This window comes from Desmodus rotundus, chromosome 10 (genome assembly GCF_022682495.2).
Source record: "Desmodus rotundus isolate HL8 chromosome 10, HLdesRot8A.1, whole genome shotgun sequence".
Classification (NCBI taxonomy): Eukaryota; Metazoa; Chordata; class Mammalia; order Chiroptera; family Phyllostomidae; genus Desmodus; species Desmodus rotundus.
Window position 1 is genome coordinate 37,397,246 of NC_071396.1, and position 13,596 is coordinate 37,410,841.

The 13,596-nt window shown below is 59.0% G+C and overlaps 1 protein-coding gene across 7 annotated transcripts in view; it reads right to left on the reverse strand.

The window, feature by feature from the left end:
* ARNT2 (aryl hydrocarbon receptor nuclear translocator 2) overlaps positions 1-13,596 on the reverse strand; it is a 70,757-nt gene that overhangs the window by 8,430 nt on the left and 48,731 nt on the right. For all 7 annotated transcript variants that reach the window (XM_053913204.2, XM_053913198.2, XM_053913197.2 and 4 more), the window contains 6 exons: positions 9,338-9,414; positions 8,310-8,444; positions 6,520-6,594; positions 4,592-4,743; positions 1,011-1,083; positions 141-264 (listed from right to left, as the gene is read on the reverse strand). In XM_053913204.2, the coding sequence (XP_053769179.1) occupies positions 141-264; positions 1,011-1,083; positions 4,592-4,743; positions 6,520-6,594; positions 8,310-8,444; positions 9,338-9,414 (636 nt within the window). The remainder of the gene's footprint in view (positions 1-140; positions 265-1,010; positions 1,084-4,591; positions 4,744-6,519; positions 6,595-8,309; positions 8,445-9,337; positions 9,415-13,596) is intronic.

The window sequence follows — 13,596 nt, forward strand, 5'->3', positions numbered from 1 at the left end:
GTGGACAGGACCCACCCGAATCCTGCCCTCGCACCCATGGCCCTGTCCCCACGGTGGGGGAGGGGGAGGGGCTGTCTCTCCTGGGCAGACAGCAGCTGGAACCCCCGTATGCACAGCCCCAGTGCCATCTCGCCACTTACATGCTCCGATCCCTGCGAACATCTCAGCAAAGCGGGGGTCCCTCTCCTGGGAAAAGATCGCATCCGCCTTCTCCACAGGCTTCCCGGCTTCGTGCACACCGGCTGGCAGGCTGGGGACAGGGACCTGTTTGCACAGTAAGACACAACAGCATCCTGTGTGTGAGGCCCCAACCGACCATTAGCTGGAAGCAGCCCCCGTGCCCTTGCCTGCTGACCCGGGTGAAGGGAGAGGAGCGTTTCTCTGCCGAAAGCCAAGAACAGATGCAGTGGGTTGTGAATGGGAGGTGACAGAAAGCACAGCAGGGCCACAGGACAGCTCAGAGACATGAAGGCAGTGAACGTCTTCTCCGTGTCAGGGAGAAAGGACAAAGTTTCATTCAGGAGACGGGCCGAATGCCCACACCCGGCGGTTCCACCGTATGACCTGAAGTGGCGGGAAGAGGAAGAGGGTAGGAGGCAGTGATGGGGGCTGGGGAGGCGGGAGGAGGAAGGAGAGGGGTCAGGCGAAGGGCAGGGAGGAAGAGAGGAACCCAGACAAGAAGCGGGAGAAACGACTGGGAAGCAACAAGGTTCCGAATTGGATCAGCCGGCCTCTGCATGTCCGCACGAGAGCGCACAGAGCCTGATGTTCCCCTGGGCCCTCGGACATTCTCGGCCCCGACTGTGGCTCAGACACAGCTCGTCCCCTGGCTCACACCCTTTCATGGCTGAGCTCTGCAGGAAAGAGTGACAGGGCCCCTGAGGCCCCCAAATCTCTGCACAGCGCAGGCTGACAGAGCGATAGATTGCACCTTCTGGGCCAGGGGGCTGGAAGAGAGGGCTGCAGTCGGCCCCCAGGCCCCTGGGGTGGAGACAGGTATGGAGGCTCACCTGTGCTAGGTCGTATGATGACAGCCCGTCCCTCTGGTGCACCTCCAGCTCGGCCTGCTGCTGCTGGAGCTGCCTGGGGAGTGAGAAGCCAACTGTCACCGTGGCAGGCTGACCCAGAACCCGCCCTGTCCCCCAGGCACCTCGGCCGGCCCCCAACAGCTCTCTGGGTTGTTTTTTGTTTTTTTATTTATTTCTTCATTAAAATGCTCCAGATCAAGACGCCCAGTACTGAATTGTAAATGTTAGCTGCCGATACGTAGGAAATAAGTTTTGATTTATGACTTCATTTTATGCAGGATAGAAAGATAGTTTAAAAAAAGAAAAAAAAAACATTCAGGCAAAATTCAGGACAGTTGTTATTTTCTTTTAAAATAAATTTTTTATTGTATTTTTTTCCATTACCGTATATGAAAAGCTCTTGGGTTTAACACTGAGGGGATGGTTAGCTATAAACGTGTTTTCGGGAGCTCATACTGCGCCCCACGGAGGCGACCCTCACCCACAAGAGCACTAAGAGGGGCTGTTGTGAGTGGGGCAGGGAGGGGCGGGGCTGCAGCCCTCAGGGCGGGAGGCTGCTCGCATCCCTTTGAGCCCCTGCAGCAGACAGAGCCCCTTCCATGGGTGCAGAAAACAGATCGCGGCCTCAGCTGCAAAGCCCGTGTCTGGGCACCAGCATCTCCGTCCCACAGCCTTCGGCCCCGATGGCCGCCCAGGCCTGGGAAGAGGCCTGAGTAGGTTTCTCAGACACTTGACAGTGACAGGTAAAAATAAACCTTGGAACATCTGCAAATCCCACAGGGGGAGAGATGTGTCGCTCAGGGGAAAGCTGACTGACGGCATTTGGGAGGGAGCTGGCTCCAGCCGCAGCCAAGTGCAGCCCCCCACGAGCTGGAGCTGAGAGCCGAGGATCCCGGCTTCCTGTCCAGCAGCCTCTGTGTGCCAGGGCGGTCAGGGTGCCAGGCTGAGGCTCAGAGGTTGCGGCCCGGCCTGAAGGAGTACACAGACGTGGCGTGCTCGCACCCCTGGGAGAAAGCAGGACTGGCCTGGAGGCGTCTGGAGGCTCAGCCAGCTCGGCGGAGCAGAGTGAGGCTGGTGTCCCCACCTGACTGAGGGCTGTCCCAGTGCCCGTGAAGGGCTCCGGAGCTGCTCTGCTCAGGGACGGGGAGCAGTGTGTTTTAGAGAGTGCACTCGCTCACCCGGGAGACACCAAGGCCTCTACCAGGGCACTGAGGAGAGGCAGAGGAGGGCATATGGGCCAGAGGGAACTCCAGACAGAGCCTGGGGGGCCCGGTTCCTGCCAGGTTGTCTGTTGCAGGTGGATGAGAGGGCGGGACTAGGACACGTCCCAGGTTGGGGCTTGGTGACCAGGAGTTTTGGCTCCAAGCTCTACAGAGACCGGGGATGAACCTTCCTTCCACTTCTCACGTACCCTCCACTCCTGGAATCCTGCCAGCTACAGACCTTGTGGGCTGGGCCGTCGCTGAGGACAGCGGACAGGCTCCCAGTGTGGCTGGAGGCACGCGACCTGTGAGGAAACACACACGCGGCCGCGGCCAGGCGGCCCCTGAGGCCACGGACAGTGCTGGCCCAGGAGAGAGGGCTCGGCCGAGTGGGTGCCGAGGGACAACCTTGGGTCCCTCCCCGCAGAGGTGCTGCTGACACGGACGGCACAGCCCTCGGTGGGGCCAACGTAAAAACGCCAAGACGAGTCCTGCCAGGAACAGCCCGCCACTCCTCCCTGTCCAAGTGCCGACCCCCAAACACCGGGACGTGGGCACGCTTCAGAGCCGCGCATCCGGCACAGGAAGCGGGAGTCCACACTGCTTTCCTGGCCTCGTCCTGCTTCCCTGCTCTGAGGTCGCACGGTGACAAAGAGGCCTTCTCTTCGGTGGCTTCCACAGACGCCCGCCATCAAACACAGGACTTCTCGGGGAAGCTTCTTTCCAACGACCGATGACCGATGACCGAACGCAACAGGGCTTGACCTTCCGCTCTCAGGCTGTCCACTACAGGGCTGCCTACGGCTAGCGGAGGTCAGCCAGGACCGCGGAAAAGGCTGGGCTGGTGGCATCCGCGGCCATCACTGCCCTCTACTGGCCACAAGAAAACAACTCCCCTCTCGCAGGGCAGGAGCGGTTTGACAGCAGGGTGCCTGCTGTCCCTGCAACACCCTGAATGCTTCTGTCCTGCCCAGCAGCAACACGGCTGAGGGAGGGAGGAAGTGAGGCGGATGGGTGAACAGGAGAAAAAGGGCAAGATCACAATAGCAGGCAGCTCTCACTCAGAACCAGTCAAAATGTGGCATCAAGAGGGAAATTCCTAGAACAGTGTCCATGGCTCTGAATGTGTGGCAACGGGCTTGTCCATTTCTATGGCTCCGGCATGGGCAGCTGCAGTGGCCGGCAGTGGGGCTGGACAGGAGGGACGAGTCTGGGGAAACGCCACGGCCTGAACAGGTGCTCAGCAGGTCGGCCGGCGCTTCTTCTCCCCACTGCAGCCCAGTCCCGGGGGCCCCGTGCCACGCCTGGCTCCACAGGTCAGTGAGCACCGGAGGCCCTGGAGGAGTGGCCTCACCCTGCAAGCGGCCACAGCGAAGGAGGAGAGGAGGAGACTGAGACAGACACTCTCACAGACAGGAGGTGGCCCACGTCCGGACCAGCCTCTCAGCTTGTCGGAGAAACCACAGGGCCTGCCGGGAGTGAGGAGGGAGCAGGGCAGCGCACTCTAGAGGCGGAAGGGACCTGGGGCCGAGTATACAACACGACTGAGACGATGCCCAACAGCCGTGGCAGGTGGCAAGGTGGCTTCCTGCGTGCCATCCACTTACAGGACGTGAGGGCAAGGCTCTGTCCCCCCAGGTGCCAGGTGACACATTGGGGCTGAGAAAGGGGAGGGGGCTTGTCCAGCAGGGACTGAAACCCAGGTCACCTGACCTCAGAGGGACCTTGCATGGACCTGTCTGTCCAGGCTGTGCTCTGGGGCCAGGACCAAGACTGAGGGGCTCAAGGGGAGCTCTACCACCCCAGGGCTGGGGTACAGCAGCCAGGAAGCAGAGAGACCACCAGCAGCAGACAAGGAGGGGCAGGGGGTGGGTGGGAAGAGACCCGTCTCTGTGTTGAATCGGGGACAGCGGCAGTGCCAGAGACGGGTACGGGGGACAGGCCAGCCTGCAGCCGCCAGCACCCTGGGCACAGGTCCCAATGCCCCGGACACTCGGGCATCGTTTTGACTTTGCTTATGCTGCTTCTTGGGCCTGTACTTCCTCGAGAATAAAAGCAGGCAGGAGGCGTGACCTGCCCCTAGCCAGGAGCTGGGCCTCATTTCATCTTCCCAGCAGCCCTGCAAGGCCGGAGGCCTCACCCCATCCCACAGCCAGGAAATAGGGGCTGAGCCTGAGGGCTGGCGCCCGAAGGGCACGGCCGTGGGAAGCAGCTCCCGTCAACGGCTGGGCAGCAGAGAGACCACATGTCCCCGAGGTGCCCACCCCCAGGCCAGAGAGCCTCTCACTCCTGTGCCCCGGGACCAAAAACCCCAGCATCGCACTCGAGGGCGGGGCTGGCTGCAGGGAGGAAGGCACGTACTTGACGTTGGTGTTGGTGCAGATGACGTACTCGATCTCGTCTGAGTACGGGTTCTGGAAGGTGAAGCTGCTGGTGCGGATGAGCAGCCACTCGCGGTTCTTGGTGCGGAACCGGTACATGACTGACAGCACCTGGCCCTTCAGCTTGACCACCTGCAGAAACACCAGGAGGCAGCGGTCAGCAGGAGGAAGGACCGGGCATCGCGGTGAGGCAGTGGTGGGTGGGGAGAGCCCCCCGGACGGTCTCCCCGCTGCACATGGCACTGCAGACGGTCATTCTGCCACCACTGCGTGAGAGTCCGATTGATGCCTGTTTTCTATCTGGGCTTTCTTAGCTTTTACAGATCAGGTCAGGAAAACTCTAAGGCGGGACACAGCCTCTTTGTGGGATCCAGAGCGGCTCCTGGGGGCAGATGGGGTCTGGACGAGCGTGGGGGGTGTGGGTAAGATGCTGCTGTGTGAAGCTGTGCGGGGAGGGCCCTCCTGGGGAAGGCACAGCCTGAGCAAATGTTTGGAGGTGGGGAAACCTGAGGCAAGATGGGGGCCAGGTGTCGCAGTTCAGGCAAGACCAGGCTTGGTGCTTGGTTTAGGGGCAACGCTGAGCCCCCAAAGGCCAGGCTGAGCCCAGCCTCACACACCCTCCATGAAAACAGCTTTGTCTTCCTCACCGCAGTGACAGGAGGCGACCGAGCACAGAGGAAGGGGTGGGAGGAAGCCCACTGCAAGTCTCACAGGGCCCCACTGTTCCGTCTGACTTCTAGGTAAACCGTGACCCAGAGAGGAAACCCGGGAGTGGACTCGGGTTTCCGGGCCCTGGGCGAGCATGCTGTTGTTACCACCGAACTCAGATTCCTCACACGCTCGATCTGGGCCGCTCAGTGCTTTTGTTTAAGCCCAGAGTTCAAGGGTAGACACAGCTCCCTCCACACGTTTGCAAAAATAAGCCACTGCCCTTCATCAACATTGGTCACCCACCCTGCTGCTGGTGGCCGGAACCCAGAGAGAACACAAGCGCACCCCAGGCTGTCCCATGGCTGCTCGGCCACTTCCCACCAACCCTGAGACGGGCCGGCCACGGCTCTCGGGGGTTTCTCCTTGGCCTTCCCCTCCCACTTGAGGGATCAGGTGGCGGCTCACAGAGCAAGAGTTACAGAAGCTGGATGCCGGGCGGGATCAGATGTTAAATTCCTTCCCACAACCAACCAGGTTCTGACCACGTCACACATCCGTCCGATGGACAGGCCTGTGCATGGGGTGTGGCCACGGGAATGGATGCTTCGGAAGCAGGCAAGCTCCAGCCCTAGCTCTGTTATTGCCTTGCTGTGTGACCCGGGGCAGGTGACTGAACCTCTCTGAGTCCTCAGGTCCACTGCGAAAAAGTGGGGATGCGAACACATGGTGGGGGGAGAGAACTGCATAGTTACTAACAGCGCAGGGGGCACCAATGTTAGCGTTTCACGTCCACGTGCCCAGAAAAGGTCCGGACAAGGCAATGCCCGGCGGTGCAGACTGTATATGAGCACGTTCAGCAAAGACGGGGCATAAGAAACATGCTCTTGCAATGCCGAACCTTCCTGATTTCACATTGTCCCGACGTGGAGGTCAGCCGCCGTGGGTTCTGATCCACTGGGAAACTGTGCCAAGAACCGCTGACCCACGGGCAACCCCGCCCTCGGTGGGCGAGGGGAGGGGAGGGGAGCGGGCGTGCAGGGGTGGGACAGGGCAGCTGGAGGCCTAGGGACGCTCACGCAGACGCAGCCAGGCCCCCAGCAGGAGAGCCCGACCGCTGGAGGGTCCGTCTAATGCACGGGCAAAGCCGGGTGTGAGGACTTGTTCTCTTAGATGAACGACAAGCTCTTATTCCCTGTTAAAGAGGAATTCGCCGGCACCTTTTCTCCTAACAGTCGCCATCAACGGCGTCAGCAGTACCTGCTGAAAGCTCTCGCGCAGGTGGCTCTGATCCTCCGAGTGGCAGAACTCCAAGATGTCCTTTCCCAGCAGGTCCTACCAAAAGAGAGAGGCCTTGGTAATCCCAAACCTTATTTTCATAATTTACATATCAACACAGTGTTCATTTCTCTCCCTTCATCCCCCTCCAACTCCTCCCACCCTAAGCGGGGAAAAAAATGGGTGAAAATCGCCCCTGGTACAATGCGACCGCAGGCTGCCTGCCGGACCCAAGTCCCTCTGCCATCGCCCACTCTGAATTCTCACTCTGCTGAGGCCCTAGGTCCACAGCGTCAGAACGCAGTTTTATTTTGTTTGCCTTCGAGAGGCAAACTGCAATACACACGTCTTAATACAACAGAAAAGAGCAGGCGGGCGGAGCACAGGGACGCTAGGAAAACGGAAATTGTTCAAACGCTTAAATGGTTTGTTTTTAGTCAATTGTTTCAGTCGCACATCTCTTGTGGCTGGAGAAACGCTGTTGGCGCGGAGTAACTGTAGTTGTTAAATGCCTGTTTACGATCTACCTTCACTCATCTTGGGTTTAGTCAAAGGGTCTGGCATCTACCCGGAACAGAAGTGTGTCTCGCAGTGGGGAGACGGAGCAGGGTGGACGCGCGCCCCCAGCGGAGCTTACAGTATGAGCAGAAAAACCACCCCCTTCAATCCGTCCGAGACCCTCGTGAACCTGGACATGTTACAATCTGGCCCTGGCCGGGTAGCTCGGTTGGTTAGAGTATCGTGCTGGCCGGCCACATTGCAGGTTCGATCCCTGGTCAGGGCACACCCAAGAATCAACCGATTCTTGTACGAGTGGAACAACAAATCGATGTTTCTCTCCCTCTCTCTCTCCCCCGACCTTCCTCTCTCTCTCTCTCTAAAATCAATAAAAAACAAAGTTATAGCAATGGTTCCAGTATTGCCATTTAGGTTGTTTCTAGTTCTAAAAAGACACATGGAATTAAAATATCCCTCTCAAGGTACCCTAAACTTTGTTCCTCAGAACAAATATCTTTTGCTTTCTCTTTTTTTTGTTTAAATACTTTTCCTTTGGGAAGAATTTTATTTGAATGGACAGAAACGTTGATATGACGACACTTCCCTGGGAAGCGTGTCTCTCGCAGAAACAAGATCATCTCACTAACCAGCAACACACCGGATTCTACCTCAACCCCCATGAGGTGGCCCAGTGTTCTGTCCTCGGGGACGCTCCCCAGCTGCCTCCGGACTGCATCCCGCAGCTGCATCTCGGGCGCTCACCCTGCACGCTGCTACTGCACCTCCGTGCTCTCTCTTCATCTGGGACAATCTCTCCTGCCTTTCTGGGTTTCCCACGGCACCGGGTTTGTCCGTTTGTCTGTTTGTTTTCAAGGTGTGGAACAAGGACCTGAGATTGTGCCCCGTGTAAAAGTGGATTCCGACTATGCGTGAGACACGAGGTTAGGCACGACTTTCAGAGATTGCAGAGTTTTTCCACATTAATATGCTTTGTAAGGGTCCACAAAGGAGACTTCCTATCTGATGCTAATCTCGGGGGATTCTCTTTCATGGGGCACCTTCGCTCTAGTTTATGGAAAACTGGGGAGACAATGGCCAGGCAGGGAGTTAAGGGTGAATGTCCAGGGGAGCAGAACAGCCGTCCTTGCAGTGGACGGACAATGCTGCATCCTGGCGGGGGGGAGGAGGTTTGTGCTGCATGTCCAATATAGGCGATGAGCGTGCCTGGCGTAAACAGCATCTTTACCGACAGCCGCGGGCTCCGGACGGCCTACCTGGGGCTGGTAGCCGATCACACTGATGCACCTCGGGTCCACGAACGTGATGGTCCCGTCGGCACTGTGCCGGGACAGGAACTCTGTGGGCGCCGACACCCCGCTCATGTCCATGCACACGGGGGAGCTGGTCACCTGCGGCGGGAAGCCCACGGGGAGGAGTTTTGACAGAGACGGCAGCAGGGGGGCGGGGGGAGGGGACAGTCCAGGCCGACTGAGGTTCACTGAGCCTCCCATGATGTTAGCGCGACGCCTGAACGTTCCCAGAGCCTGGGTCGCGCCTCAGACAAACAGTGACGGGGGCCACTCCCTCCCACCTCTGAGCCTCAGTTTCCTGACCAGTCAGTGGGGACAGCATGGCCTGCTGTCTGACGGGCAGCCGGCGAGGCTCCAGAGAGACTGCAGGTCCAGCAGCAGCACACGCTCGGTGCTGAGAAACGTCCGCACCCTCCCCCTCCCACCCTCCCTCTGCCAAGGAACTGGGCAAGACATTTAGAAAGACAACACACGTGGACTGAAGTTACCCGGGCAGTCTTTCTTCACCTGTCTGCGAGGAATAACCAGTTCATCACACATGATCGAAACTGTTTATTCATCTGTTTGAAAGTGGCGAGACCCGGGGAACCGGGGACATGAACGGTGAGGGTCCTGTGCCCCGTGTCTCTATGGCCCCCCCACCTGTAAAGGAGGGGGTGCTTGGTGGCACAGGGGCAGTGGAGAGCCTAGCAGATGGGCCCGTGAGTGTGTGGACGGGCAGGACAGGGGCAGCGAGGTGTGCTGAGCGGGGGCTCTGTCCTGCAGACCACGAGGGAACGGCAAAGGCGACCAGGCAGGTGTGATGTGAGCAGGCCCCGACTTTGCAGTGAGCAGCACACGCGTGCGGGACGGACTGACCCAGGCCCTCGGGGAGGCGCAAACGCTGCCGCTCAGGACTCTCGGCCCCATGAGCTCCCAGATCCGTCCCCGTGAGACCCAGAACCCATACCCAGCCCTCATCGAGACTAAAGAACCTGCGAGGGGTTTCTCACCTGCAGCCTCCCAATCGCCACGAGGCAGTATTTGCTGCCTTGTCCCACGTCGGCGTCCTCCTCGGGGATGGTCATTCCTGCAATGAGAGAGGCCGGCGTCACGCACAGCATGCCCACGCCGGATGGGAGGGGCCGTCGGTGCCTATGACTCCGTGAAGGGGTGGGAAAAACGGACACACTGCTGGCCTCTACGGCCCAAGGAGCCCGCCCCCTCCCACTGCGGATAATTTCACGGTACATCGCCATCCACACTTGTGGGTGACGCAGAGACATTTAAGGAAAGTGAAGTGTAAATTCCTCATCCGTGCGTTTGCCAACGGTGGCCAAAACATTTCGTTATAAAAGGAATGTCGGCGAGAACGGTGGCTGGGCACTTCGGGTGTGGAACTGTGTCACTCACCTGCTGTCTAAGAGTCAAATAGAGACCATGACCATCGCTGCACCGTTACCAACTGCCTCTTGGGGGTAGGACGGGGGCACACAGAGATACTTACTTTTTAGTTCATAACATTAAAAAAATTGTAGTGGGTTAATTTTACTTTATTTTTCAAGACAATATAGGTCTGCTAGATTTCTTTAATGAAGATGGACTGGTCGTATAGTGATAATAACGATAAAGATAATTTTTAGAAGGGTGGCACCTGATGCTTTGGCACGTAAAAAAACGTGGGCTTCCCACGCGTGGGAATCCCCTCCAGCTGCCTCTCCTCCTCCAACAATTCAGCCGTCGGAACTCCGCCCACGAGCTCCAAATCGAGAGAAAACGCACCCGATGGCGGAGAAGTTTAATTCTAAAACATTTGGCAGAGGCACAACCTGTCTTTCCAAATAAACGGCCACTAAATCACAAAAATTAACAGGCATCTCCTGCCTAAAGTCGTAAGCGAGTATCTTCTTTATAAACTTGGAAGATAGAGCTTCGTTTCCAGTAAGTTGTAATCTGTAAATAGTCGGCGGGGGAGGGGATAGGAGAGGGGGGCTGCAACAGTAAAACCACCCAGAGGGGCAGCGGGACACCAGGGAGGAATGAGGGGCAGGACAGCACCCCTCTCCCGGCCTCGTCCCACCCCCGGGGACAGAGGAGGGGGCCTCTGCGGGACTGCGTCCTGGTCCCGTCCCTGAGGGGGCGGGGTGTTTCCGTGGAAAAGCTCTGACGCGCCCTGAGTCTTAGCTGTGGGACCCCACTTCTACTTTCAGCTTTCAGTGACAAGAAGTTCCGAGGTACAATGACAACGACATTCTCCACTGGCTGGCTTTGCCCCTGGTTTCCGGCTTCTGGAAGCTAAATCCCCCCTGTGCCGAGGGGGCGTCTAGAAGGCAGGGCTGTGCCTGGTGTCCACCAGTCACGCATTTCAGAGCCACCGGAGATTCTAGTGAGCTCTCCCTGGTGAGCACCATCCAGGGAGGAAGGGACCCAGGACGCAAAGAGGGAGTGCGTCCACAGAAGAAAAAAGAGCTTCCTGCCCCGGGTCGGCAGAGCGCTCCTGCCTGTGTCTGCTGACCGCACCCTGGCCGGGACGGGAAGCACAGAAGCCGCCTGTGGCCTCACCGCACAGAGCAAAGAGGGAGCGAGTTTTCATGAGCACGCCGGCGGGTCACCCCTGATGCAGGAGGCACCGCTTCCTTGACATTGAAACGGTGGTGACTGGGTGTTTCTGGCTGCAGGAAGGAGAGCTTTACAGGGGAATGTCATCATGTCCAGAAGCAACACCGAGAGAAGACAGGTCTGCAGGGACAGAGTGGCCGGACGATGGTGCAAGACTCTGGCTCTGGAGGGACCAGAGGAGCCCTGACCCGGGAGTCCTGACTGTGCTGTCCATGGACCACAAAGCCTGCAGCCTCCGTGAGCTGCGGGCGGCGTGAGGAAGAGCAGCTACGGGGCCGGCCATGGGGAGAGCCCCTGTCCCCACTCCACGAGCTGCCCGAGGGGGACAGTGTATATTAGGCCTCCAGCACAGGCAGGCACGCGGGGCTCAAGCAGCGTGGCTCTGGAAGTGCAGTCCTCGGTACCCACCGAGGGCACGGGACACGCCGGGGTCAGTGCCATGCAGCACCATGGGGGGCCTCGGACTGCCCTCTACAAGGAGGATAGGCTGGCCGGCGGCAGCGCTCAACGCTCCCCTCGGCTCTGACACCCGTGGGTCCAAACGCCAGGTCAGACTTTGGCCATGAGATCAGCTCCGTGTGAAACAGTTTCTGAGCATCTACTAAGCGCCTGGCTTTCTGCTCTGGGTCAGGGACTTGGCCGTGCAGGAGGCCGGCTCCTCCTCGCAGGAATTCACGGCTGCGGGAGGAAGGACCATTGCGATGCCATATGGTTAGCGTTAGGGCCGGGAGGGGCGCGAGGCCAGGGCCGGGCGTCAGAGTGGAGAGGACCGGGTTGGGAGGGGAGGCTTCCTGGCAGGGGCAGCGGTGTGTAGTAAAGTGGTTTTTAATAGGAACAGGATAATTCTGGCCATGTTAGCAGATTTCAACAATTCCCCCATCGGGTTCACAAGCCCACTTTGCCCTTCCTTGGGTCACCCCCACTTTGGAAGCGTTCTGCCCCCTGCTGGGTCTACATAAGCCTGAGTCACACCAAGCCACTGTAACGAGAAACTGCTGTTTGGGAGGACACCCGGCCCCGGCCAGCAGCGCCGCTCCACTCCTCACGCAGGGTCATGCTCGCCCTGCGCCAGCTTGCGAGGAAGGTTGGACAGCTGTCCAGCCCCACTGGGTGGGGTCTGTCCTGGGACCCATACCCTCACACGTGGATGGAGACACATTTTTCTGCACTCTGCCAAATGCAGGCGGAGAAAAAAAAAACACCGCCTTCTGCTTCAAGCAATTCAGGCCACTCGTTCATCCCAGCTTCCAAAGTCCTCCCTGAGGGATAGTAATCAGTTTTAAGGGGGAAAAAAAGAAGTTTCTTTAGCCAAACACATTTGGGAAGCGTACTGTAAACAAAAATAAAGAGATTTCATCACCATGGGCCTCTGCAGAGAACTGAACTTTCGACTTGGGGCAGGATTCTGTGAGAACCCAGGGGAATCCAGACGCTGCAGTTCCCCCAAAGGTGCTTTGGCTCAAAAGGGCCCGCGGAGACCCCCTGAGGAAGCACCTGTCCCCACAGGTCACGGCCAGGGATGAGAGAAGTGCAGGCGTGTCAGCAGACCACGGTGGGCTGCCAACCACGGGCCAGCCACAGGGAGAAGACTCACACACGGGGTTTGGCCATGGGGCCGAGGACACGCTGCTACACCAGGACGCCCTGTGTTCGAAGGACACGGCCCCTGGGGGAGTGTGTGACAGGCCCCCAGCAGGGCGTACAAAGAAGCAGTGAGCCCCGGCCTGCTGGGCTCTCGGTGAGGGTTGGCCAGAGTGTGGGGGACGGGGAGGATCCAACACGCTGAGCAGACAGTCTCTGCCTCCCACGGGCCCCCCAACCCCGTCAGTGCGTGCCTCTGTAGCCACCCCGACCCAGGGCTCCGCAACCACCAGCACACCTGCCTGTCTCTTCCTGTGGACTGCGAGCTCCTCACGGGCAGAATCCACGCCAGGCTTATCCCGGGACCCTCAGGGCCCAGCGAATCCCCTGGACCATGGCAGGTGCCCAGAAGTGGAAACGTTAGAACAGCTTTGGCTCGCCTGAGGACGAGGAGGCCACAAGGCTCTGCCCACTGCCATTGTCTACCTTGGGCGCGAAGGCCACAGCTCTGGTGTGTCACAGCGAAGCCCCAAGCAGGAGACGCAACACAGGCTCAGGGTCGGACACAGCAGGGCTCTGGCCACTGGACACACGAGCAGCTTTTGGAGATTTTCAAGTGACGGGGAAACAGACACATTGTGTCTGACAGCAAGCGCCAAGAAGAGCAGGGTTGCTGAGGATGAGCTCACAGCAGGGCCGAGATGTCCGGAAAATTGGGAGCGCTGGCCTGGCCACCGTGGACTCCAGCCCAGACCCTGCCATAACCTCAGGCATGCTGTGGCCAAGGCTTCCTGAAAGTCCGCAGCAAAGGGAACAAAAGCATCAGCTTCCAGATGAGAAAGCGCCCGGGCGCCGATGACCGGCCCCTTCCTGCCCCAGAGGGACCCTGCAGGAGGGAACGTGGTCTCGGTTCCGCTCCCTCCCCTGGGTCAGACACCGGCTTTCCCGTGCAGGCCGCGGGTTGTCAGGGGAGGAACCTCGCAGGCCAGACCACAGTCACTGCAGAAGTGGCTCCTGCCCCAGACACGGCATCTGTCTGTGAAGTACTCGAGGTGCTGGGTGACAGCTACGG